Here is a 25,418-nt window from a genome sequence, read left to right on the forward strand (position 1 = left end):
GTGGATAGATTGTGTTTCCCCTCCTTGGGTTAGGGCAACAAGGCCTGATGGAATTACCATTAACTTTGCAACTCATTCTGCGTCAAACCAAACATGGGAATTTACAGCTCATGAATAATGTTGACTTCAACACCAAGCTTTGGCAATCTGCTTTTGGGATGGTTTCAACGTAAAACTGAAGCTTGTATAATTCATGAATGCTGCAAGGGTAAAGTCCTTTGGGTAGCATTTCTATGCAGTAGTTTGTGTGTTTTACCTCTTTCCATTTCCTTTTCCCCAACGGATGTTATACTAGATCATTAAGTCAGTCAATTCCTTTGTGTTGACAGCATGATAATACTGGCATTTGTTGTATTGCATTATTATAGTCTTTGAAGAATTTAAGTTGGTCACAAAATGGAAATAAAAAACAACCCACAGATGCTGGGAATCTCAGATCCTCTTGCAATAAAAGCCTATATTTCATTTGCCTTTTTGCTTTCTTGCTGTACCTGCAGGTTACATTGCAGTAGTTCATGTACAAGGGCACCCAAGTCTTCTAAACACCAACACTCTAAAATCTCTCATCATTTAAAAAGTACTTTGCTTTTTTTCCTATTTTGTTTTCAGCCAGACTAAATGATTTAGCAGTTTTTTTTACATTATATTCTATTTGACCTATTCTTGTTTAGCTTGGTCTTATCCCCTTGATCTTATCCCCTTGAAGCCTCTCTGCATCATCCTCACAAACCACACTGCCAATCAGTTCAGTATTATCAACGGACTTGGATAGATTATTATTGTTCGCCTCATCCAAATCATTGATTGTGAACAATTGAGGCTTCAGCATTGCTAGACATGGTTCACCAAACTAAAGGTGACATGGTTACTTTGGCCAGATACACCACATCACCTGTGCTAAATCTATTTGTTAATTTATGATCCCAAAAACTCTGGAAACAATTTAGCCAGCATAGTTTTCCCTTCATAAATCTACGTTGACTCTGCCAATCATATTTTTATTTACTAAGTGCCCCTGCTACTACTACTTTCTTAATAGTTTCTAGCACTTCCTGTACTACTGATATCAGACAACCGACCTGTAGTTCCCCATTTTCTGTCTTCCTTTTTTAAATAGGAAATAGACATAATATATTTGTTTAATTTCTCTGCCATTTGTTATCCCCCTGTATAGGCAACTATTATAAGCTTTCTATTTTAACCTATGTTAATCAATTGTTTTCCAACATCCCTCCCTGCACATAATCAATCAATCTCTCCCTCTCTCACTATTGCTGTTTCTCATTTTCCCTCTTCCATAATTGCTCTTCGTTGAAGTTTCATTGGCATCATCTCTGTTGAGCTTGAATTTATTCAAGTGCTCTCATGGAGCTCTTTCTGCTGAGCTAATTTGGACTTTTCTTCAAGCAGAACTCTATTGAACTACAAAGTGAAACGTTGTTTGCCTTGAAATCTTTCTTCTCACTGTTTTTGTTACAAACATCATTGCTTTGAAAAGGCAATGGTAAAACCATTGCTTTTATGCTTAAAATACCTTTGCACGTTGAACTGTTATTTCTTCCTCATGATGGAAAACTTCATTTAAAATGCTTGCTGTCAAAAGAATCAGCTTTGATTTGTATATTTTCTCTTTGTTAATTTGGAGCCAAGAGTTTGTCCTTGACACATTTTCTCCAGAAGTTTTACCTTGTATTCCCTGTGATCTAGTATTCCCCATAGTCTTTTCTGTGGTCTGCTGTTCTTTATCCAGTTCCCTTTTATAAACCATCCTTTCAGGCAGCACCACATCACTGTGTAATGTTGCCAGTTACTTAAGGTTCAAGTTCAAGTTTATTGTCATAGGCATGCATACACGAGAGGTAAACTCCATGAAAATTAGCTTTTGGAAGCAGCAGCACAGTGCATTACAGACGTGACAATCATAAGTTAACATAAACCTAAATTAACATAAATTATACATAACTTACACGACAAAAAAGCATGATGACAATAGTACAAGTTGAGAGAGAGAGAAAGAAATATAGTCTGAGGTAGTGTTAGGGTTTTTCAGGTGGGTTCAAGAACCTGATGGCGGTGGGGAAGAAACTGTTGTTGAACTTCAATCTGTGTCATGCGGTTATTGCAACTGGAAATAGATTTTCCTTATTTTATCAAATCATGTCATGACCTTGAACTGCTATCGATCAAATTTCCCTTTAACCTTCACTACCCAAAGGACAACAGCCCCACTTGTGTATTTTCTCCACCACTTTCTTCTTATTCCCACCCTGTAACATTGTCCACCTCTGTACCCCAAACCACCAAGCCCTATTTTGTTGGTACCAGACAAAATTATTCCTTACTCTATTTATCTTCTTTATTCACACTCTGTAAACTCTGAAGCGTCTGATTTCAGCCCGGTCATATCTTGCACAAGAGACCTATCCTTTTGGGCTACACTCTATGCAACACAAATTCTAAATTTTTATCTTTGCCATCAAGGTACGGCTGCAAGCTGCTTATACAACTACAGAAAAATTCCTATAATCTGCCATCCAATATTTCTGAAATCCTGATAGTCCAGCATCTGGTTCATTCATTTGTCCAGAATGTGAGCTGGAGGTCCAGAGTGCAGGCGGGGTGTGTGGCCAGAGCCAGTGGTCTGGACTGTGGGTCAGGTGTGTGGTTGGAGTCCAGAACACCAGGGGTCAGGAACATGGTAGGTTTGCAGCCAGGGTTGGGGTCCAGAGCACTTGCATATATTTCACTCCCTTTAAGGTCACCTGGTTCATTGGAAAATGTATCACATATAATACATATTTTTTTAAAAAAGTGAAATAAAAGTGTGTTTGGGCATTAATAGGTTTAACATCCACCAGCCAGCAAATCAGTCCAGCACCATCAAAGTCCCAAGGGTGCTGGATTATTGGAGTTTTATTGTGCCTTCAGATTTCATTGTCCTGCAGTTGGTTTGCATTCCTCACTTTGGTTTCCAGTGCATCTCACTAATGGTGGTTGTGAATATGGGACTTCCCAAGTTTGGATTCTGAAACAACTTCAGACCTTTCTTTCCTACTTGGGAGAAAAAACTTTTTACAGTTTCCACCTTTTACCCAGGTCCTTCAAATTACCCGAGACTTTCCTGTCTGCTTGCTGGCACTTGGTGCAGCGCACTGGGACAGTGTGTACAATGTGAAAATAAGTGTGTTGGTACAACTTTAGAAACAGTTCTGTGATTGTAAGAATCCTGAAATGTGGGTTACAGATAACCTATCTGTGGAATTTACTGCTAAAGCAATATCTTGATTGGTGACTTTTATTCTGGTGTGGAATGTTTCTGCTATGGTGTGTTTAAAGAAACTGTTGTGACTGTTGCCAGAAATACCTGTTAACATGTGGTGAAGCCCAGGCCTAGACTGCTGAAGCATAAATCACTGATATCTCTGCTCTTCTTCTGAGAGTTAAATGTTATTGAAATCCAATTCCACAAGCACCAAACCCTTTCTTCATTCCAGTTGAAATATGACCAAAAGGAATTGGAGCCGGAATTTGTGGGATGAGATAGGATTACATCATACATATTAGTGTGTTAGTGGAATGGTGTAAGTGGATGCTTAGTGGTCGGCCAAAGAGCCCGGTGGGCCAAGTGGTCTGTATCCGTGCTGTATGACTATGAATTTATTTGATCCAAATGTTTCTTGATATCTTCATGTACAAAATATTTACCTGTGGCAGCTAATTCAGACTCACTACCTCCTTCCTCCTCCTCAATTGGGAGCAACATACTGAACTTGGGTGTTATTCCTAACAATCACCACAAGAGCTCAGTTAACTCATGTAGCACTAACCAGTAAGACCCAAGACTTGACCCTGCATATCCCAGTTGGGTTTTCTCTGAGGGTTGTTGGGACTCTTAGCTCTAATACTCTAGTTTCTTGCTTAGAGTTTTTGGGAAATGTATCTCTCATAAATGTTTAACTCACTGAGAAATTTGCTGCCTGTCCAATCATGTGCTGTTCTGTGGAAGCTTGGACTATTGGCCTGGAGACAGGTTAATTATGTGATTAAGTCAGCCGAAATAAATAAAAAGCTAGTATCAGGAGCCACAGAACTACTGGGTTGTCAGAAAATCCTGTCTACTTCACTAGTGTTCTTCAGGAAATGATATCCGCCACTCCAACATGGTCTGGTCAAAGTATCGCTCCAGACCCATCAAAATGGTCAGATCTTATCTACCATCTGAAGTTGCCCAGCAAAACATTCTGTTTGAGAATAATTGGGGATGGGAAATAAAAGCCTGCCTTACCAGTCCGACTAGCAACAGCCAACCTCTTGTTAAAAAATACTGGTTTTTTTTCACAACACACACACACACAATGCTGGAGGAACTCAGTAGGTCAGGCAGCATCTATGGAGAGAAATAAGCAGTCAACATTTTGGGTCGAGACCCTTCATCAGGACTATGGGTTATTTATTATATTCCCATGCATTTTTGGGGGCATGATTACCAGTTACTGTGGTGAGATTGGCCAGTTTAGTATTGTATTTAGCATTCACTGACTTCACCAGCTGTATTAGCAAGATCTTTACTTGCATGATGATAATTGGAGCATGGATTTCTTGGGCTTAGATTGCAGCCTGTTTTTGACATCACACTGAATACATGAGACCGTAGTTACAGACAGTGCAGAACTGACTACTGCCTTTACATAGATTTTCTCATCAATCTCCTTTTTGGTCTTTATTTGGTATTTATCTTTAATCTGCACATTGACAGGCAAGGTGTCACCAATTACTGTGTTTTAGAACATTGAAACGTACCAAGAGTACAAGTAGGCTATACCGATCGTTGAGGCTGCTCTGCCACTCAGTACAACCATGGCTGATCCTCTAACTCAATACTATATTCCTGCTCTCATCCCCACATCCCTTGATGCCTTTTTCTTCTAGAAATGTATCTATCTCCTTCTCAAATATATTCAACCACTTGGCTTCTACTATAGTCCTGAATTCCACATGTTAACCTCCCTCTGAGTGAAGAAATTTCTTCTCACCTCGGTCCTAGATGCTTTACCCCGTACCTGTGACTGTGACTGTGCTAGAAACCACACCCACTCCCCTCAACCCCAGCTAGGGGAAACGTCCTTCCTGCATCCAGTCTGTCAGAATCTTGTATTCTAAGGAGAGTCATAGAGAGATACAGCCACGGAAACAGGCCCATTGAATTTATGTTGGTCATCAACCACCCCATTTACACTAATCCTACATTAATCCCATTTTTTAATCTCCCCACAAAGTGCCTCCAGGTCCTACCCCTCACCTACACACTAGAGGCATATTACAGTGGCCAATTAACACCACCAAACTGCATGTCTTTGGAATGAGGATAAAAACGAAGCATCTAGAAGAAACCCACGTGGACATGGAAAGAATGTGCAAACTCTGCACAGACAGCACCTGAGGTCAGGGTGGATCTTGGGCCTCTGGTGTTGTGAGCCAGTGGCTCTACTAGCTGTGGTACAATTCTTGTGAGTATAGGGCCTAGTCAACCCAATCTCTCCTCGTATGTCAGTCCCAGCGATCTGTCTAGTGAACCTTCATTGCATTCCCTCCAGTACTTTTCTTTAATTGCTTCAGAAAATATGTTGAAATCCCAGTGAAGTGATTTGTGTTCCCTATGGGTCTTCCTAGGATATCAATTGACTTGCCTACGTAACTCTGAAAGGTTGAATGATTGTGCATGTAAACTTGGTCCAAGGTCTTTCCCGTTAATGAGGGACGGATGGACTTTTTCTATGGCGATAAAAGAATCAGCAGACGGAGAAGAGCACAGAAATGCTTGATGGAAATGTTTGAGACAGCCTTGTTGGGCCTCTGATTGTTGACCAGGGACACGTGCTGGACGTGTGTGGAGACAGCGGGCATGGCTTCAGATTTCCCTGCTCACCACATCAATACACAACAACCTCTAAACTGAGCAGATTGATCATGTTTCCTTCTCTGATAGACCAGCCCCTACACTGAAACCTCCATTTTGTGACACTATGAAAAAAATGTTTCTTTCACATTCATTTTCTTACCTTGATTTTTCAGAAGTATTCCCAAGGCAAAAATGTAGAACTTAACGCAGCTTTAAACCGGTGCGAGTTCAGTCTAGTTCCGCTTTCTGTCGAAGCTTCGTGTGAGTGTTTCATTCTCTATTTAATGTAATCAAAGGCAGAGCAATGTACTTTGAACCAGCCAGGGAGGTTATATCAGAAAAGATCCCTTCTTCTAACCTTTGAATAGCTGAGCTGGACAAAATGCAAATGTGCCTGAGCAATAAATGATTGTTGAAGCTTGCATGTGTGGAGGTTGGAATTTGAATTAATGCATTCTGCTTTAACCAGCAATGTCCTGCCCGAGTGATTAATTTCACTTGTTTGTTCAAAGGTCGGTCTATAGGATTCATTTCTTTGGTATTTTCTGCTCATTCACAGATGATTTGCACTGTTGACTGTAATCGGGATGCCTGTTGGTTCACTTCTTCAGTGTTCGGATTGTGCACGGTTCTGAAACTTCTGCACTCTGTCAAGATTCTTTTTAAAAAAAACCTGATGTTGTGCTCAGAAATTGTCCCACAGTGCTTACGAATGAATTTCTTTTAAGTTCGATTACTGCTGTTGTGTGGATAAATGTGGGAGCTGCAGTCATATCCCAGTGATGTCCCAGAAAAGATTAAAGGAAAAGTAGAAAATAAGTGAAGGAGAAATGTTGACTGGGATCCTGGTCACCAGGACAGCTCTTCAAGTTGACCTTTAGCTTTTGATTTTAAGAATGCAGCTAAATATTTGGCAACTGAAGTGTCGTCACCAGATGTATATAGTGCATGGATAACAATACTTGATGTGAATGACACATCGATTCATTTAAGTTTTGTACAGTACAAAACAGAGAGTGTATCTTAAATAAAAGTAGAAAATTCTGGAAATATTCAGCAGGTCAGACCATATCTGTGGGAAGAGATACAGAGTTAACATTTCAGGTTGAAGACCCTTTGTTCAGAGAGCATGTCTTCCTGTTTCTGGGGCTTTTATGTAAGTGAATCAGTGGCACTGTGGGTGGACCCACAGGCAACTCAAGTCTGTTCACTAGGATTTCATCATATTTCCTGGAGAAATTAAAGAAAAGTACAATAGATTACATTGTGTTTCACAGTGACACGCATATCCTGAAAAATGAATAAGGGTCCTGAGGAAGGGTCCTGACCCGAAACGTTGACACCTGCTTTTCTCCACGGATGCTGCCTGGCCTTCTGAGTTCCTCCAGCATCATCGTGTTTTCAAAATGAATAATAAACTCTAGTGGAGTGTGTATCACGTTGAATCTGAGTCTGGCATCTGCACTGTAGTGGAGGTGAACGGAGCAACAGTTAATGTTCTGGAAGCCTGCTCACCCACTTGCTTGTTGACTTGTTTCTTCTTCACCTGTCCGGTTGGAGTTAGTTCCAGATGTGCTCATGGTAGAGATACTTCCAGCATTCATTCAGCAGGTCAGGCAGCATCTGTGGAAAAGAGAAACAGTTCATGCTTCATGTCCGGGGACACTCCATCAGAACTGGGAAAGAGAGAAAACAAGTTGGTTTAGGCCGCAGAGCAGGTGGGAGAGGATGGGTAGAACAAAGGGGAGTATCTCTGATATGGTCAAACCAGATGATTAATGTGACAGGTAGCAGTTAAGATCAGATTAAGCTTCATTATCTGTGTAGTGTGTGGCTAATTGTAGAAGTGTGGGGTATGTCCAGCAGGCCAGACTAGAAAAGAAAAAGAAAAAGCTCCTCAAATGATGTCATGCAGAATAGGCATTTCTGATACAGACAAAGAAAGAAGCGAGTTACCTAAAGCTGCCTTCGCCGCTCCCTGGTCTTCTCTTCAGGCCCTGCCCTACCACTCGCCACCTAATGACACTTGCCCATTCAAGTCATTTCACCTCTTCTTTACCCACCATCCATGGACCCAAGCTGTCTTTCCAGGTGAAGTCGTGATTCACTTGCACTTTTTCTGATCTATTGTACTGCTTGTGGTCACAATGTGCCCTCCTCTACAAAGGAGAAGCTAGATGCAGTTTGCAGAGCCCATGAGCTCAGTCCAGAGGAGTGACCTTGAGCTTCCTGTTGACTGCTGCTTTAATTCACCACTTCCATTCTGACAGTTCTGTCTGTGGTCTGCTGCACTGCTACAGTGGTGCCCAATACAAGTTTGTAGAACATCTTCTGTCTGAACACGTTGCAGTCTTCGGGATTCCAGATAGAATTCTTCAATCTTCAGAACTCTCTTTCTCTCTCTGTATCCAGACTAGCCACTTCTGTCTGTCATCATTTTGGCTTAGTTTTTCTTTTTCCCTTTTTATATATTCTGGGCAAGTCCCACAGCCTTACCTCACACACAAAGAAGCTAACCTGTTCTTAACAGCTATTTACTACCACATGGTCACCTATTCTCATCCTATCAGAGATATTCCCTTTGTTCTACCCCATCCCTACCACACCTTCTCAGCTACCTTCTCTCTTTCCCAGTTCCGATCCTGACATGAAATGTTGTTTCTACAGATGCTGCTAGACCTGTTTTTGGCATTTTCTGTTTTTATTTCAGATTTCCAGCATTTGCATTTTACTTTTGGTTTTTATGTTCATGATTACATTCTGATATAATGTAAGCACAATGCCCTGTCAACATGAGAGACGCTTACTTGAATATTCATCTTATGAATGCAAAGGGGATCCCTTGCTCTTGACCACTTGACGTGGAGAAAAGCATTTGGATTGGCACTGAGAGAAACGTGAGTCCATGCACTGGGAGCACACAGAGACCCTGCATAAATATTGGCAAGACAACATTCACCCACCTGTCCCAAGAGGCACTTCCTGCCCCGTCGCACATTGGCCTCATCAGTCACCCTGAGCAGGACTTGAAGCAAGTCATTCTCAATCTCAGGGAGTGCCTGAGGAAGAAAAAGGCACAGTCCACCCGCATTCCTTCCCCTGGTCATAAAGTCAGAAGTGGGAATGTTTGCTTACGATTGCACAATGTTCAGTTCCATTTGCAACTTCTTAGAAAATGAACGTTCCATGTCTGCATGCAGCAAGAGCTAAACAGCAGCCAGACCCAAGATGATAACTTGCAAGTAACATTGGCACTAAGAAAACAGCAGGTAACAACTATCTCCAATAGGAGACATTCTTGCCACCCCACTGTCAACTTCCATTGGTATTACTATCACTCGGTTTCTCACTATCAATATCCTGGGGTTACAGCTGACCAGAGGCTTCATCAGAACAACCATGTAAGTACCGTGGCTACACAATGGGGTTAGAGGCTGGGCATTGGTATTGGTTTATTATTGTCACTTGTACCAAGGTACAGTGAAAAACTTGTCTTGCATACCGATTGTACAGGTCAATTCATTACACAGTGTAGTTACATTGAGTTAGTACAAAGTGCATTGAGGTAGTATAGAGTGCTTTGAGGTAGTACAGTTTAAAAAACAATAACAGTACAGAGTAAAGTGTCACAGCTACAGAGGAAGTGCTGTGCAGGTAGACAATAATGTGCAACGTCATAACAAGGTAGATTGTGAGGTCAAGAGTCCATCTCATCGTATAAGGGAACCGTTCAATAATCTTATCACAGTGGGATAGAAGCTGTCTTTGAGCCTGGTGGTACGTGCCCTCAGGCTCCTGTATCTTCTGCCTGATGGGAGAAGAGAGAATGGCCCGGGTGGGTGGGGTCTTTGATTCTGCTGGCTGCTTCACCAAGGCAGCGAGAGGTAAAGACAGAGTCCATGGAGGGGAGGCTGGTTTCCGTGACATGCTGGGGCTGTGTCCACAGCTCTCTGCGTCCAGCAGTGAATGACTATCCTCCTGACTCATTAAAGGAAGGGCATTAGATATTGGTTTTGGCAGTGCCACCTGTATTTCACAATCAATAATTCAGCACCGAGTGCAGATTCTCACTACTTAGCTAATGAGGATCATTGTGTCCTTCAGAATAATCCTGGAATATTTCCTGAATGAGGTGAGGCACTATGTCTTCCCTTAAGTCAGTGTTTTTCTCCAAGTAAGCCATCTTGTCTAATCCTCTTCCTTGTTATTGCTCCTACTCTTCAATTACCTCTAATATTCTCTTCTAATTTATTTTATGACCTTGTTCAGTAATACAGTGCAGAACATTCCTTGTTTTAATCACCATTTGTAAAATGTAAATCGGAAACCCAGCCACAGATGACACTGGCCAGACTAAATGCACAGTCATCAGCTGCACTTGCTTTGCCAAGTCTGTCATATACTAGTAACATGATTGCAATCTCCCATTTTGTGGTGCACCTCTTGGAGCTAATCTGAATTAAAGGACTCTATACACCTCTTTCCCCCAAGTGACCTCCCCAAGAAGATGGTTTCTTGTTGGTCATTTCCTGTCAAGCCTCTGTTGCAGAGCGGAAATGAGCTTGGGTTAAAACACCGCTCTCAAAATTATTAGTTCTTTGGTGGTGGTTGTTTTAATAGCAATTAGAGGTTGCCTATAATGCCTGACATTTGTGCCAAAGAACCCCTGCTGTCAGTGGAGTTTTATCTTCAGTGGTAATTTCATCTAATGCTAATTTTCTATTTTGCAGGTTTTACTGAGGCAGTTGATCCAACCTCATGGCTTTTCCAATGGACCCTGGAGATCTGTTTGCACAGCATTTAAGGTGACCTAACATTTGGTATTGAGTTCTGCAGTTCTTTGTGACAGGTTCGTGTAGCTTGGCTGCACTTGCAGGTCATTTTTTACTGTAGCAACAGATATGAGCACATGGCTGTCATATAGGCTAACTATACAGTAATGTACCACAGTGCTGAAGTCTCCCAATAATTCACCTCGTAAGAGCAACACACCCAGGTTTTGGTCCTGCTTGATGTCGTGTTTCCTAATGTCATCCTGGGCAGCAACAAGGATCTTGGCGTAGTGTGATCGCCCGGAGTCCTTGCTGTTGATCACCCAGGGTCCGTGCTCCTGATCACCCAGGGTCCGTGCTGTTGATCATCCGAGGTCTGTGCTGTTGATCACCCAGGGTCCGTGCTCCCAATTGCCCAGGGTCCGTGCTCCCGATCGCCTGGGGTCCGTGCTGTTGATTGCCCAGGGTCCGTGCTCCCGATTGCCTAGGGTCCGTGCTGTTGACCACCTGAGGTCCGTGCACCCGATTGCTCAGGGTCCGTGCTCCCGGTTGCCCGGGGTTCGTGCTGTTGATCACTCAGGGTCCGTGCTCCTGATCGCCCGGGGTCCGTGCTCCCGATCGCCCAGGGTCCGTGCTGTTGATCATCCGAGGTCCGTGCTCCCAATCGCCCAGGGTCCGTGCTGTTGATCGCCCAGGGTCCGTGCTGTTGATCATCCGAGGTCCGTGCTCCGGATCACCCAGGGTCTGTGCTGTTGATCGCCCAGGGTCCGTGCTGTTGATCATCCGAGGTCCGTGCTCTGGATCACCCAGGGTCTGTGCTGTTGATCGCCCAGGGTCCGTGCTGTTGATCATCCGAGGTCCGTGCTCTGGATCACCCAGGGTCTGTGCTGTTGATCACCCAGGGTCCGTGCTCCCAATTGCCCGGAGTCCGTGCTCCCGATCGCCCGGGGTCCGTGCTGTTGATTGCCCAGGGTCCGTGCTCCCGATCGCTCAGGGTCCGTGCTGTTGACCACCCGAGGTCCGTGCTCCCGATCACCCAGGGTCCGTGCACCCGATCGCCTAGGGTCCGTGCACCCGATTGCTCAGGGTCCATGCTCCCGGTTGCCCGGGGCCCGTGCTGTTGATCGCTCAGGGGTCCGTGCTCCCGATCGCCCAGGGTCCGTGCTGTTAATCACCATGGGTCTCACTTCTCACACAGGATGTAGACATTATGATTGTAGGATCACCAGGATGGATGTAGAACAGATGGAGGAGGTTGTGATTCATTGGCGAGCTACAGTTGGCCTCAGTGCCTCTGGAGAGATAGGGAATGTAACAGCAAGAGAAAGAATGCGAGAAATCAGCGGCTGGTCACAGGTCCATAGGAGAGGCAACAAGTCAGTAAGGAGTGATTAATGTATCTAGAAACTTTTGGGAAGCACCGAAGACCGAGGTGCAAATTTCACAGTTTCCTCACACTGGAACGGAATGAGTGTGAAGAACGGTCAGAGGTGTTTATGGAAGTGGAGAAGGAAACTGGTAGAAAAATGAAAACATTTCAGAAGATGCTGGTCCATAATGTCATTCACAGAAGAGCATGTGAGGTAGGATGGCACAGAAGATGTTTACCAAGCAACAAATATCATACAAAACCAAGCACTGCAATGCTGGGAATATAAACAGAAAATACTCAGCAGGTCAGACAGTGTCAATGATCATTCATCAGCAGACAAAAGGGAACCACAGGATGTCAGGCAGAGTTGGTGCTGCACTAGTCATGATGACGTGCGGTTGTCTTCAAGAACACAGCACTCAGACTCTTTGTCTCCCTGCTTTGAACAGGCGGCTGATTTGCAGATTGAACTCACTAAACAGCCCAAGGAGAAGCCCGACAGCAACAGCCTGGTGTTCGGCAAGTCGTTTTCAGATCACATGTTAACAGTGGAATGGGACCTGGAGAAAGGCTGGAGCAAACCCCACATTAAACCTTTGCAGAACTTCTCATTTCATCCAGCGTCTTCAGTTCTGCATTATTCTATAGAGGTAACCGATTTCTAGAGGTAAAGCAAGTTTTTCATTGTACCTGTACTTCACTGAACTTGTGCATATGACAATGAACTCGACTTGATTTCCTTACACGATCCAAGAAGTAATACTTTTAAACATCAGCGGCAATACCTCACCCTTCTCTTGGCGTCGTGCAGTTGTCTGATATGAACCACTCTGTTTTCCTCATTTCCCTATCCTCAACCATCCATTCCTTTCTTGTTGGAAGTTTTTAATCCATTTCTGACATCCTTTTCACAGCCTGATCAAGTTGAATTTTCAGTGTTATCTAATGAATGCTTCACTTCTTGTAGTTTTTATTTTTGGTAAAGATATTTGTAGATTATTAGACCACATAACTGATGCTAGTAGTGCACCTCCTAGCTCTTTATAATACTCTGTTAGCATTCCCCTTGTTTCGTTTTCTTAATTTGGAACCTTTTTTATCCCTCTGGTTTGACAAAGGTTTACATGAAGAACATTAAACCTGTTTCTGTTTCAGAACACTGAGCTGTTAAGTATTCTGCAGTGTTACTGCTTTTGAGCCATTTTAAATAGTCTGTTAGCCATTTGGATCAGAGTGTAAAATTGAGACACTCTGTGCTTTCTTTCTGGCTTCATCACTGTAGTTTCTGCTTTTAACTTGTAATTGGTTTTCACTGAATGTCCCCTTCTGCCTTTTTAATTGTGGAAAAAGGGAAAATGCTGGAGGTACTCAGATTCATGCAGCACAGAGACAAAGTCTGTTTGCCCACCGTTATGTGAATTCTACGCTGTATTTTATTTGCCGCACATTCTCCTCACCTTGCCCCAGATTCTACTCCTCACCTACGCCATGGAGATAATTTACAGTGGCCAATTAACCTAACAACCTGTATGTCTTGAGGATGTGGGAAGAAACAGAGAGCACCCGGAGGGAACCTATGTGGTCACAGGGTGATGTGCAAACTCCACACAGGCAGACCTGAGGTCCAGATTGAACCCAGGTCACTGGAGCTGTGAGGTCTACTACCTACACCACTGTGCTACTCTACAGAAGCAGCACCTGCAGAGAGAGAAACAGAGTTAATGTTTCTGGTCAATAATCCTTCATACTTGGAGTACCGTTTGCATTCCTGGTCACCGTACTATAGGAAGAGTGCGGTTGTGCTGGAGAGAGTGCAGAGGAGCTTCACTGGGATGTTGCCTGGATTGCAGGACTTTAGTTATGGGGAGAGATTGAATAGGCTGAGTTTGTTTACCCTGGAGTGAAGGAGGCTGAGGGGTGACCTGATGGATGTTTATAAAATTATATGAGGCATAGATAGGGTAAATAATCAGAATATTTTCCTGTATTAGGGGTATCAAAAACAAGAGGGCATAGGTTTAAGGTGAGAGGAAGGAATTTTAAAGGGGATCTGAGGGGCAAGTATTTTACACAGAGGAGGTGGTGGAGTCAGATACAATCACTATTGTTTAAGAGACATTTAGACAGGCACTTTAATAGGCAAGGCAGAGAAGGATACGGACCTGGTGTGGGAAAATGGGATTACTGCAGATGGGCAAAAAGGTTGGGATGTACATGGTGGACTGAAGGGTCCGTTTCTGTGTTGTACAACTCTGTGACTCTATAACTGAGAACTTCATCAATCCTACTTAGTGAACAGGGAGATCAAGGAACAATTCTTTACTCAGGGAGTGGTTACAATGTGGAACTTGAACCGCTGGGGTGTATTTAAGGTGAAGTTAGATGTAGTTGAGGGACAAATCATGGACCTCACGTTGGAACTGCAGGTGGTGCTGCTACCTCACAGCGCCAGTCACCCAGGTTTGATCCTGACCACCTGTGCTGTCTGTGCAGAGTTTGCACATTCTCCCTGGATCTACTGGGTGTCCCCCGGGTGCTCCTGTTTCCTCCCACATCCCAAAGACATTCTGGTTGTAAGGTTAAATGGGTATTGTAAATTACCCCTAGTGCAGGTGGCCGGTGGGAGAAACGGGGGTGTTAATGAGCACATGTGAGGGAATAGGTTACAGGAAATTAAGTGGAGGGTTGGGCTTGATGGGAATGCTCTGAGAGTTGGCCTAAACTCGATGGACTGAATAGCCTTAGAAGAAGTGTTGTAAGAAAACTTGTAAAACATAAATTTGAAAATGAGGATATGTTGACAGGATGAGATGGAAGTTGGGAGGAGGTTTCTCTGGAGCATAAAATCTGCATGGACCACTTGGACTGAGTTCCTCTGCTAGAAATTCTATGTAACAGAAGGAATAAGGACATGGATATTTTATTTAAACAGTGACAGTGCTGCCTCTATCAGTGTCCATGCTTGGGTGTGGCTAGAGACACAGTGAAAATATCTGATCCCAGAGTACAGAAAGAAACACATTATTGGCGGATCCTTCTGGTGTCACTATCAGAACTAGGTTTGCCTTTGAAATAAATGGACAGTGTAACAGCTCCAATGGAATTTCTCGGAATTCTGTGAGACCATGTTTTGTTGATTAAGCCAGATGTGTTGACAATTAATTCTGGTGAAATAATTATATACCTGATAAAAATTTGGCACAAGACACACCGCTAGCCTGTAAACCTTTGTATACAAATGTCAAATGTCCTGACATCAGCTCTATTAAACCTCTTACAGTCAAACCCCATTGAGGATGTTGGTGCTGGAGGGAGGTGTGCTGAGGATGAAAGTTATAGTTGATGGAAGTGTCTTTTTGTCCTCGAATCCATAGGACAATTTGAAGTCAAATGTTTTTTCCTCCCTGTTTTCACCAACAGCTGTTTGAAGGAATGAAGGCTTTTCGTGGCATAGACAACAAGATTCGCATGTTCCGACCTGACTTGAACATGGTGAGGATGCACCGGTCAGCAGTCAGAGCCTGTCTGCCAGTACGTAAGACACTTGTTTACATTCTCCACTGAATGCATTAAAGAGAGCGAAAGGAAGATACGTTAACAAGAGCAAAAGAAAGAGACGACTCAAAGTGCTCACAAGGGTGACAATGTCTGTTACATTCCCAGAGGTGGACAGCCATTTTCCAATGTTCAGATTCCACACCAGGACTTGCAGACATTCAGTGCAGTACTGAGGGATGTCGCTGTTTGAATAAAACGTTAAGTTAAAGTCCTGCTTGTTTGTTTGGTATCCCAAGCCAAGTCCAACCTGGATCAACTACACAAAGTCCGATGTGACAATGCCTCTTAATTCTAATCTCAGCATCATACCTCTACCCCACCTGCTTTGAATTTCCATTCCCAGCACACTGTGTCCTTGTGACCTCGTTGACGTTACACGTTTGATGCTGTTAGTGTAATAATTGTACATATTATTGCAATGTAACACCCTTTCTGCATGCTGCCCTTTGGAAATTGAAACTTCCTTTACCAGAGCTTCCGAGGATTACTGGCTCTCTGTACTTTTAGGAATTTGACAAGGAAGAGCTGGTGGAGTGTATTCGGAAACTAATTGAAGTTGACAAAGAATGGGTCCCATATTCTGATACAGCAAGTCTCTACATCCGACCCACCTTCATTGGCACAGAGGTATGAGGCCTTTGCTTTGCTGGTTAGTGCTGTGGGTTTTAACGGATTTACCTGCCAGAGTTGCTTAATTAAGCACAAATTGAAGGGAAAATATATGCAGAAAAAAATGCACCTTTTTGAGCACATTTTCAGGCCCTGTCCACATTCTTCCACAGTGTCATTAGAGGAATTTCTTTAGCCAAAGCGTGGTGAATCTGTGGAATTCATTGCCACAGACGGCTGTGGAGGCCAAGTCATTGGGTATATTTAAAGTGGGGTTGATAGGTTCTTGATTAGATTCTGGGGAGAAGGCAGGAGAATGGGGTTGAGAGGGAAAAGTAAATCAGCCATGACCGAATGGCGGAGCGGACTTGAAGGGCCGAATGGCCTAATTCTGCTCCTATGTCTCATGGTCTTATCAAATGTGAAGCATCTGGAGCTGCTTAAAATAAATCCAAATTGTTCTTCAATGTTGTGACTCACACAGCTTCATAAAATGATTTCTTTGTGTGAAGCTAGTTTTCTTTCACTTTGACTCTTATGCTTTTAATATTAACTTTAAAGACATGTTCTTTTGTTACTGATGCATTAGCTGTGATCCCATGCTCCACACTTCTCAAACCATCAACTCTCTGTGCTGCACAGCTGCTGAGACTTTCATCCCAGATATTATGCTGGTCACTCGGCTATTTTGCTTTCCTTTGTGGGGTGGGACAGTTTGCTTCTCAGAATGCAGCACCAGTTAAATGTTTTATAAGAAGCAACTGGAGTGGAGCACACGCTTATCTTGTACATTTATTTTCTCTCCCCAGCCTTGCCTTGGGGTGTCTCCAGCTAATCACGCCCTACTCTTTGTTATCATTGGGCCTGTTGGACCCTATTTTGCCACTGGAAGCTTCAACCCTGTCTCATTGCTTGCTGATCCCAAGTTTGTGCGTGCTTGGAAGGGAGGTGTGGGTGACTGCAAAATGGGAGGGTAAGTGAGCACGAAAAGAATGAAGTAGACACTCAGATACTAGTTTTAAAAATATGACTTAGTGGAGAGAACATCAAAGTCAATAGTTCCCGGCCGCGGAGACCAGGAGCTCCCGGCGCTGGGCCGCGGAGACCAGGAGCTCCCGGCGCTGGGCCGCGGAGACCAGGAGCCCCCGGTGCTGGGCCGCGGAGACCAGGAGCTCCTGGCGCTGGTCTTTGGTCCTATCAGCCTCCCACAGACTCGGAGTGTGAATGTTAGCCCATTCTCCCATTGCTGATTGATATGCATCCTACTTTGGTCAAATAACCTTTTCATTATAACATACTGGACTTGTGTGTGGACAATGGGTCAGAGATGCATGCCCATGGGATCATATTTCAAAGAACTGTTGGTGCTGGGAGAGGATTAAAATTCAACTAGCCTTACTTGTTACATCCAGTTGCCAACTTGGAAACTATATTCACAATCTTTCAAACCCGTGCTGTTGTTTCCAGCACGGAGAGTAGCAGGTCCAGAACGTAAGGTTATTGTTGGGCCAGATTGACGTGCTGAGGGGAGGCAATCCCAAGGTTAACACAAGGTTAACTTGAATTATTAACGTGCTTAGGTTTAAATGATTCCAGTTTGTAATTCTCCAGTGAAAGGCTCTTGTGGTGCCATGTCTGAAGTGCAGGATGAACGGACATACAGAATCACCAGGTTATGTTGTACAATATCTGACAGAGTTCTCCTCTCCCTTCCTCACTGTGTAGTAATTACGGCCCCACGATTTACGTTCAGAAGGAGGCTCTGAAACAAGGCTGCCAGCAGGTGCTGTGGCTCTATGGAGACAAGCATGAGATCACAGAAGTGGGGACCATGAACATCTTCATCTACTGGAAGAACAAGCAAGGCGGTACGTGTCATGGGCAACACCAGCACCACACCCAGCTCGCTGGCTCCATGTCCAATCCACCCACAAAGCTGCCTTTTGTACTTTTTCCAAGCCCAAGGTTTGCAACGTCTAATGACCACAGTTTAAGATTCTCTTCATCTTGTCTTCCTCCTGCTGCACTTCTTCATGCCCTGCCTTGTGGGGCTTGGCCTGTCTTCCCCTGTCTGGCCTGCCTGCTGCTCCTCACTGTGAGCCTAGCCTGGCCTGTCCATCTCTCCAGCCCTGTGATGCCTGGCCTGTCTCCCTCTCCTGCTCTGTGGGACCTGGCCTGGCCTCTCTCTTGCTCTCTCTTTCTCTCTCTTTCTTTCTTGCTTGCTCTCATCCCGCTCTCTCTCTCTCTCTCTCTCTCTCCTGCTCTCTCTCTCCCGCTCTCCCGCCCTCTCTCTCTCCCTCTCTCGTCTCTCTCTCCCTCTCTCGCCCTTTCTAGCCCTGTGAGGCCTGGCCTGCCTACCTGTCCCTCATAGTGAGGTTTGACCTGGTCTACCCATCTCTTCCATACTGGCCCTGCCTTTTCACCTGCACTTGTTGACAACGGGTTGTGGATTTTAGTGAAGGAGAAGTCCCAAACCTCTAACCCATGCTAAGATGATTGGTCAGAGGGGACTGCCTAGCTGGAGATGCTGGTATTCAGGTTCTGATGCTTGTTGAGTAATCCTACATTTTCTCCTTTAGAGACGGAATTGCTCACTCCTCCACTGACGGTACGATCCTTCCGGGCGTCACTAGGCAGAGCTTGCTGGACCTGGCTCGACAGTGGGTACGTTGGCATTTCAGCTATAAATCTTCATGTGATGCCTTCGCTGTGCCATTATGCATTCTCATCTGCCTCCACATTGGGTGGGATTCTTTTAATAACAGACTTTCACTGTCCCAAGTGAGCTAGTTCTGTGCGGTTCTAAGTTCCACTTCTCTGTCACTTACAGCCTGACAGATTGGATAAGCGAGTTGCTGCCAGCTGGATTTAAGCTATCTGTGTCATGAGCTGGTAGAATTGAATTACTAATCAGTGTGCGTTAGATATTCTTTCTAATCAAACGTCACCAGTCAGTCCCTAAGAGTGAGATCTCCTGTGAGGACTGAATGCCTGGTTCTGCACTGGGCGTCATGTAGTGCACTGGGTATTCAGTTGTGCACTGGGTGCTATGTTGCAATCTGGGCATCATGTTACACACTGGATACTGCCAACTCCTGCATGCTTCCCATCTTCTGATAAACATTTTAGTGAGGCATTGCGAGCAGCTGTAACTCACCAAACCGGTTTATTTTGTCGGAAATATCAGTGAATAGCAACAGCTTCGCAAGAAGAGAGATGTTCAGAATAGCAGTTACTGACTTTACATTAATATTGTGGCACTGACTGGAACAGACCGGTGTCTTTACTGTTGCAAACTAAGACCTTTTGAACACTTTATTTCCTAGCCAGGGAGAGGGGAAATAAAAATCCTGCTCCTTCCCTCTATCAGCTCTCTGTAGATGATAAGATAGCAGTAATCTCCTTTCGAGGATGTGTTAGAAAGGAGGCTTTGACTTAAGTTATGGTTATCGGAGTTACTGCCAACCCTGCTTAACCTGAGACAGTGCTGGTGGGGTTTTTGGGTGAGGAAGCTACCACAATGAAATTCTGTGATTTCCATTGTGCTGACAGAGGGGGATAAGTGCAGGTTAACAAGCAGTCATGAGGCAGCCTGCATTATTAAATACTGTTTATTTCCAGGGTGAGTTTAAAGTTTCAGAGCGAGGGATAACAATGCCTGAAACTAGTCGAAGGACTGCGAGAGAATCGAGTAAAGGAAGTCTTTGGTGCCGGTACAGCCTGCGTCGTGTGTCCGGTCAATCGAATCCTTTATCTGGACCAGGTGAGTCCATTTGATGAATCCCATTCTCTGAATTTATTGTGGTTTTCGCAGACATTATTAAAGGTAACAGGTTGCAAAGCAGAGTAAGAAACTGAAACTCTGACCAGCACTCCATTGTTCAGCTGGTTCCAGTGCTCCAGGAGATGATGAATACACAACAACATCTTAAGCCAGATGTGGAACTGAGCAAGGGTAGGCCACTCAAACATTGGTCCCAACAGAAGCTCTGCTTTGTGATAATGCTTCATTAATCTTCTTTTCTGGTGTGGAGAATGACCAACCCTGGTATTCTCTTCCCCACAAGGTCCTAATCATTATGATATACCCATGTTATCACTAAATATTTCCCCTCGCTTACATGCTTTACACACACTAACGTCACATTTGTGTGTGGTTGGGAGTGGCTGTGAGGAGATTGGTCCCCTCCTCTGTTGAGGATGCTAAAATAGGGTTCCATATGTGTCAGTAACCTTTATCCAAGTAGTTGCTCGTTAATTGTGAGCCTAATGAGCGATTGCAAAAATATTAAACTGTAGATGTCATCACAAACTACTTGAGATTTTTTTTTGTGTGTGAATGTAGATACTATCAGTAGGGATTGTCAAATAGTGAACTTCTCCTAATGCAACAAGGCAAAGTATCCCAACCTGTGCTAGCATGATAGACTTAAGGGCCTTATACTTTTGGTTCAGTCGGGCAGTTGCTTTCACTGATGAACCATTTTCTGAGTTCCATTTCTTCCTAGACTTAGTTCGTGTCTCTCTTGCTTTGACTTTGTATTTGTATATTCCTGGTTCTTTCTCCCTCTGTTAGCTCCTTCCTTTCCCTCCAGCTCATTCTCTTCTGTCTATCTCTGTCTCTTCTTTGTGTCTCTTATCAGTAAGGAAAGTTATGAACTGAAATGAAATAAGCAGTTGAAAAGACACTGACAATTGGCTGGCCCTCCATGTCAGCACTTCTTGCTGCGAGGATTACTTATCACAGCGAGCATGTGGATAATTATGATTGATAAGAAAGGGAGAGGTGGAGCCAATGAAAGTACTCCAGCTGTATTTGGCTTCCACTGTCTTCCAGGGTTTCTGTTGGCTGAAGCCTTGACAAAGTGTTGCCCTGTTGCACAACCCCTTAATGCCAAGCCCTTGCATGATATAAGTGAGGTCTGCAGCCCAGGAAGGATTAAATTCAGTGGTGTTTGTGTTATACTGATCCCTGTGCCAATGGTTTTGTCACTCCATAGCTGTCAGATTGGAATCAGATTATGAGCCCATTTTCATTACATTTAGTTGTTATCCATGGATTTTCTATCATTGAATCCGCACACTCAAGATGTAGGTCCAACTCTCCAGCTCAGTTTTTCTAACAAGTAGATCTTTATGCACATACATCTTGATGAACCAGTCACTGTCTATATAAATATGGTAATCAGCTTCCAGACCACTTGTGTCAAGTGGCTCCCTGCTCAATGATGTTCAAGTAGAGAAATGTCTCAGTTCACACAGCTTCACCTTGTGATGTCAAAACCGATCAATGGGGGTAGTTTGTTAGCTAATATTATTTTCTTTTAGATCGTTAAACATTTTAAATGCATGTTAATGAGGGAATATTTATGTTTATTTGGGGCTGTGCTGGGTACAAAGGAGAGGGTGGTAGTGGTATCTATGTCTGTTGCCCTTATCCCTCATGGATAATGAGGACCTATAGACTAGGATAGGCAAGGTAGGTCAGCCGATCTGTCAGCCCCATGTTGTGGTATCCAAATGTTCCTTCAGGAATTTCAGTGTTTGCCTCACTACTATTCCCACACGGAGAACGCTCTATTCAATAGAAAAGCAAAAAAATCTGCGGATACTGGATATCTGAAATAATGACAGAGAATAGTGGGAATACTCAAAAAGTCCGGCAGCATGTGTGGAGAGAGAAACAGAGTCGATGTTTCAGGATGACGTCCCTTCCACAGAACTGATGGAAGGCCTTTGACCTGAAACATTGACTATGTTTCTCTCTCCCAGATGCTGCCTGACCTCCTGTCTAATGAATGGATATTTCAGGGTCCTCTGCAGTCTTAGAAACTAAATTGCGACTTTTTCAATATTCAGAAAACCAATGAAAAACAATCCCCTTTTCTCTTTTCACTGGGTGAACTGTTACTCCAAGGTGCCGACAAGAGATTGTCAGAGGTGATCTCACCCTCTCATTCCTCCCTGTCACTTTCCCACCTGAACTGGGTTTAGAAAGTCAACGATAAATGCAAGACCGTAGGGCAGAGCTGAATTTCACACAATGGGGCTCAACTGCATGAAATGTTTCATGGTTGTGAGAACCAATTGGGTTGCTCAAATGATTCTGCTTTAGGAAGGTGAACTGACACGTCAGAGGTTTAATGTGAGAGAAGAAGATAGAGGTTTACAAAATTATGAGGGGTATAGACAGAGTAAATGCAATTAGGCTTTTTCCACTTAGATTAGGAGAGATAAGTACGAGAGGACATGGCTTTAGGGTGAAAGGGGAAAGGTTTAGAGAGAACATTAGGTGGAATTTCTTCACTCAGAGAGTGGTGGGAGCTGCCATCTGACGTGGTAAATGCGGTCTCACTCTTAAGTTTTAAGAATAAATTGGATAGATACATGGATGGGAGAGGTCTGGAGGGTTATGGACTGGGTGCTGGTCAATGGGACTAGCGGAATAATGTTTCAGCAAGGACTAGAAGGGCTGAATGGCCTATTTTCTGTGCTGTAGTGTTCTATGGTTCTAAGATGAGCTATCCCAGATGTGGATCATAGTGACCCACACAAATTGCACCTCGTGTATCCAAAAGGTCTGTAGTAATTGGTAATTCGTTTATTATTGTCACATGTACCGAGATACAGTGAAAAGCTTTGTTTTGCATGCCATCCAGACAGATCATTTCATACATAAGTACATTGAGGTAGCACAAAAGGAAAAGCAATAATAGAATGCAGAATATAGTGTTACAGTTACAGAGAAAAAGTGCAATATAGGTAAACAAATGAGGTGCGAGGGCCATGATGAGGTAGATTGAGAGATCCAGAGTTCATCTTTATCTTAGAAGGAGTCTGTTCAAGAGTCTTATAAAAGCTGTCCTTGAGCCTGGTGGTATGTGTTTTCAAGCTTTTGTATCTTCTGCCTGAGGGAAGCGGGGAGAAGAGAGAATGACCAGGGTGGGAGGGGTCTTTGATTATGTTGGCTGCTTTTCTGAGGCAGCGGGAAGTGTAGACAGTCTATGGAGGGGAGGCTGATTTTCATGACAGTGTAGACTGTGGTCGCAACTCTGCAATTTCTTGCAGCCTTAGGCAGAGCACTTGCCATACCAAACTGTAATGCAGCCGGATAGAATGCTTTCTATGGTGCATCCATAAAAATTGGTCACTGGGGACTGCTGAATTTCCTTAGCCTTTTGAGGAAGTAGAAGCGCTGGTGCACTTTCTTGGCCATAGCACCTACATGGTTGGACCAGGACAGGCTATTGGTGATATTTACACCAAGGAACTTGAAGCTCTCAACCATCATACAACATGATTTACAACATAACCATGTAATTTACAACATGAAAGCTAAAGTATATGTTCATCTGGCAAGTGGAAATCTCACGTTAATGACAAAAGGACAATGTTAATTACTGGTTGTTGGTGTAAAGTTGCTTCAGCTTTTGTGCTACCTCAATGTACTTATGTATGAAATGAGTCTCCTTCACTCTCAGACTTGGTGCCATTTATAGTTTCATGGCCATGTTCTTAGAGACAGTCCCACAGGATCAAGGATGGCTTGATTCCACTCCAGTTCTGTGGTGACTGATGAGGCTAATGTGGGAACCACAGACACTTCCATCGATGGGGCAGGAGGTGCCTGATGGAACAGATGGGTGGGTATTGTGTAACGGATTGTGAGTCATTAACACATGACTTCTGCATGCTCCCGATATGTAAACTCGAGGTTCACAGTGCCATCCCAATCGTTCCCTCTCCATTTTGAGCAGTCATGGGCCAGGGATTCCCAGCAGTCGGTGTGGACGTTGCATTTCTTTGTGGTGACTTTGAACCTTTTCCTCATTTTGCTTGAACAGAGCTTGGAATGGTGTCTCTATTTCAGGAGTCTCGTGTCGAACATGTGAATGATATGACCTGCCCAATGCAGATGATTGAATGCAATTAGAGCCTCATTGCTGGGTGGAGTAGACTGACATTAGTTGGCTTATCCTTACAGTAGATTTGTCATCGTGTTCTTAAAAAAAGGCTCAAAAATTAAGCAAAAGGTACTAGGAAGTCAAAGAACCAAATGACAATGACTTGGGGTCAAATACATGGAATGAAAAAAACCAAGCATTAGAAGTTTGAGAGTCACAGTACCGAACATGGCTGAAGTAGTTCTCATGCTGCAAACAACTTGTAGTGGAATGTTGTGGAAAAAGCAGTTCTAAAACTGACCTTTTTTCTTTCTTCAGAACTACCACATCCCCACCATGGAAAATGGCCCAGAGCTAGCTAAAAGGTTCCTGAAGAATTGACGGATATTCAGGTAAAGTTTTGGGGTATTAAAGGACCATTAAATGTGCAGTAGCTTGTAATGGATCATGCTGGCACATGTAACCTGAAGCTAATGACTGCACATACCTTCATACAATCTCCTGTCGTACACCACAGCATTTTATAAAATGTTCCCTGAAAGAAGAGAAGATTAGGCAATATTTTATTTCAAAGTATATTCTATAAATATCTATTATTTTAAAAATTTATATATGGTCGTGTATCCTCAATTATTTGCCTAGGGAGTGGCTAACACTCCTCTGTGAGACGTTCCAGATCAGCTGTAAAAGTGACAATGTACCAGCCTGGAAGTTATTTCTACATGTCCTGATCCTATGCAGCTGTCTCATGGACATACTGAGCTGAAGACTGGAAACAAGTCAAAGCTGGTTTTCAAACTGTTTATTTTTTTAGTGACTTGAGGCTTATTTCTTGAAAAGATAGCAGTGAACCATTGTTTTTTTACTCTGTATGTCTAAAGTTTCACTTTGAATATAGAATTAAGGACTCTGTGTTTGGAATGTTCGTACAGAGTGCTGTGGGATTAGAACATTCTTTCATTCAGATTCAGACTAAATGGACAATTCAGAGCTTGTGAAGTGGTTGAGGATCGCAGCTGAGTGCTACCAGGTGGTCCTGATTTCAAGTTACACAAGGCAAGCTGTGTCAAGGCGAGGGGCAGGATCTCAGTTCTAGAACCGTGGAGTCTTTAATAAGGAGGCATGAAGGACAAAATATTCAGCGTGAGATTTACTTTGCTAGGCTTGGGCAGTCAGTCCTCTGCTGGTAGACAGAGGGGAGTTTGCAGTGGGTGGTATGGGGAAGAAAATGTGGATGAGGAGGTTCTGGGATTAATAACTGGAGATTTTAATCTCTTTGGAATTCTGTACAGAAGGAAAACATG

General features: G+C 43.6%; 1 protein-coding gene across 1 annotated transcript in view; it reads left to right on the forward strand.

Moving 5' to 3' along the window:
* The window catches only part of LOC127585564 (branched-chain-amino-acid aminotransferase, cytosolic-like), a 29,487-nt gene that overhangs the window by 926 nt on the left and 3,143 nt on the right, over positions 1–25,418 (forward strand). The window contains 12 exon segments of the mRNA XM_052043129.1: positions 10,630–10,704; positions 12,493–12,693; positions 15,464–15,574; positions 16,109–16,228; positions 17,020–17,183; positions 17,936–18,078; positions 18,790–18,810; positions 18,813–18,874; positions 19,832–19,873; positions 19,875–19,973; positions 24,433–24,484; positions 24,487–24,506. Coding sequence (XP_051899089.1) covers positions 10,630–10,704; positions 12,493–12,693; positions 15,464–15,574; positions 16,109–16,228; positions 17,020–17,183; positions 17,936–18,078; positions 18,790–18,810; positions 18,813–18,874; positions 19,832–19,873; positions 19,875–19,973; positions 24,433–24,484; positions 24,487–24,506 — 1,110 coding nt within the window.

Source organism: Pristis pectinata, chromosome 33, assembly GCF_009764475.1.
Source record: "Pristis pectinata isolate sPriPec2 chromosome 33, sPriPec2.1.pri, whole genome shotgun sequence".
Classification (NCBI taxonomy): Eukaryota; Metazoa; Chordata; class Chondrichthyes; order Rhinopristiformes; family Pristidae; genus Pristis; species Pristis pectinata.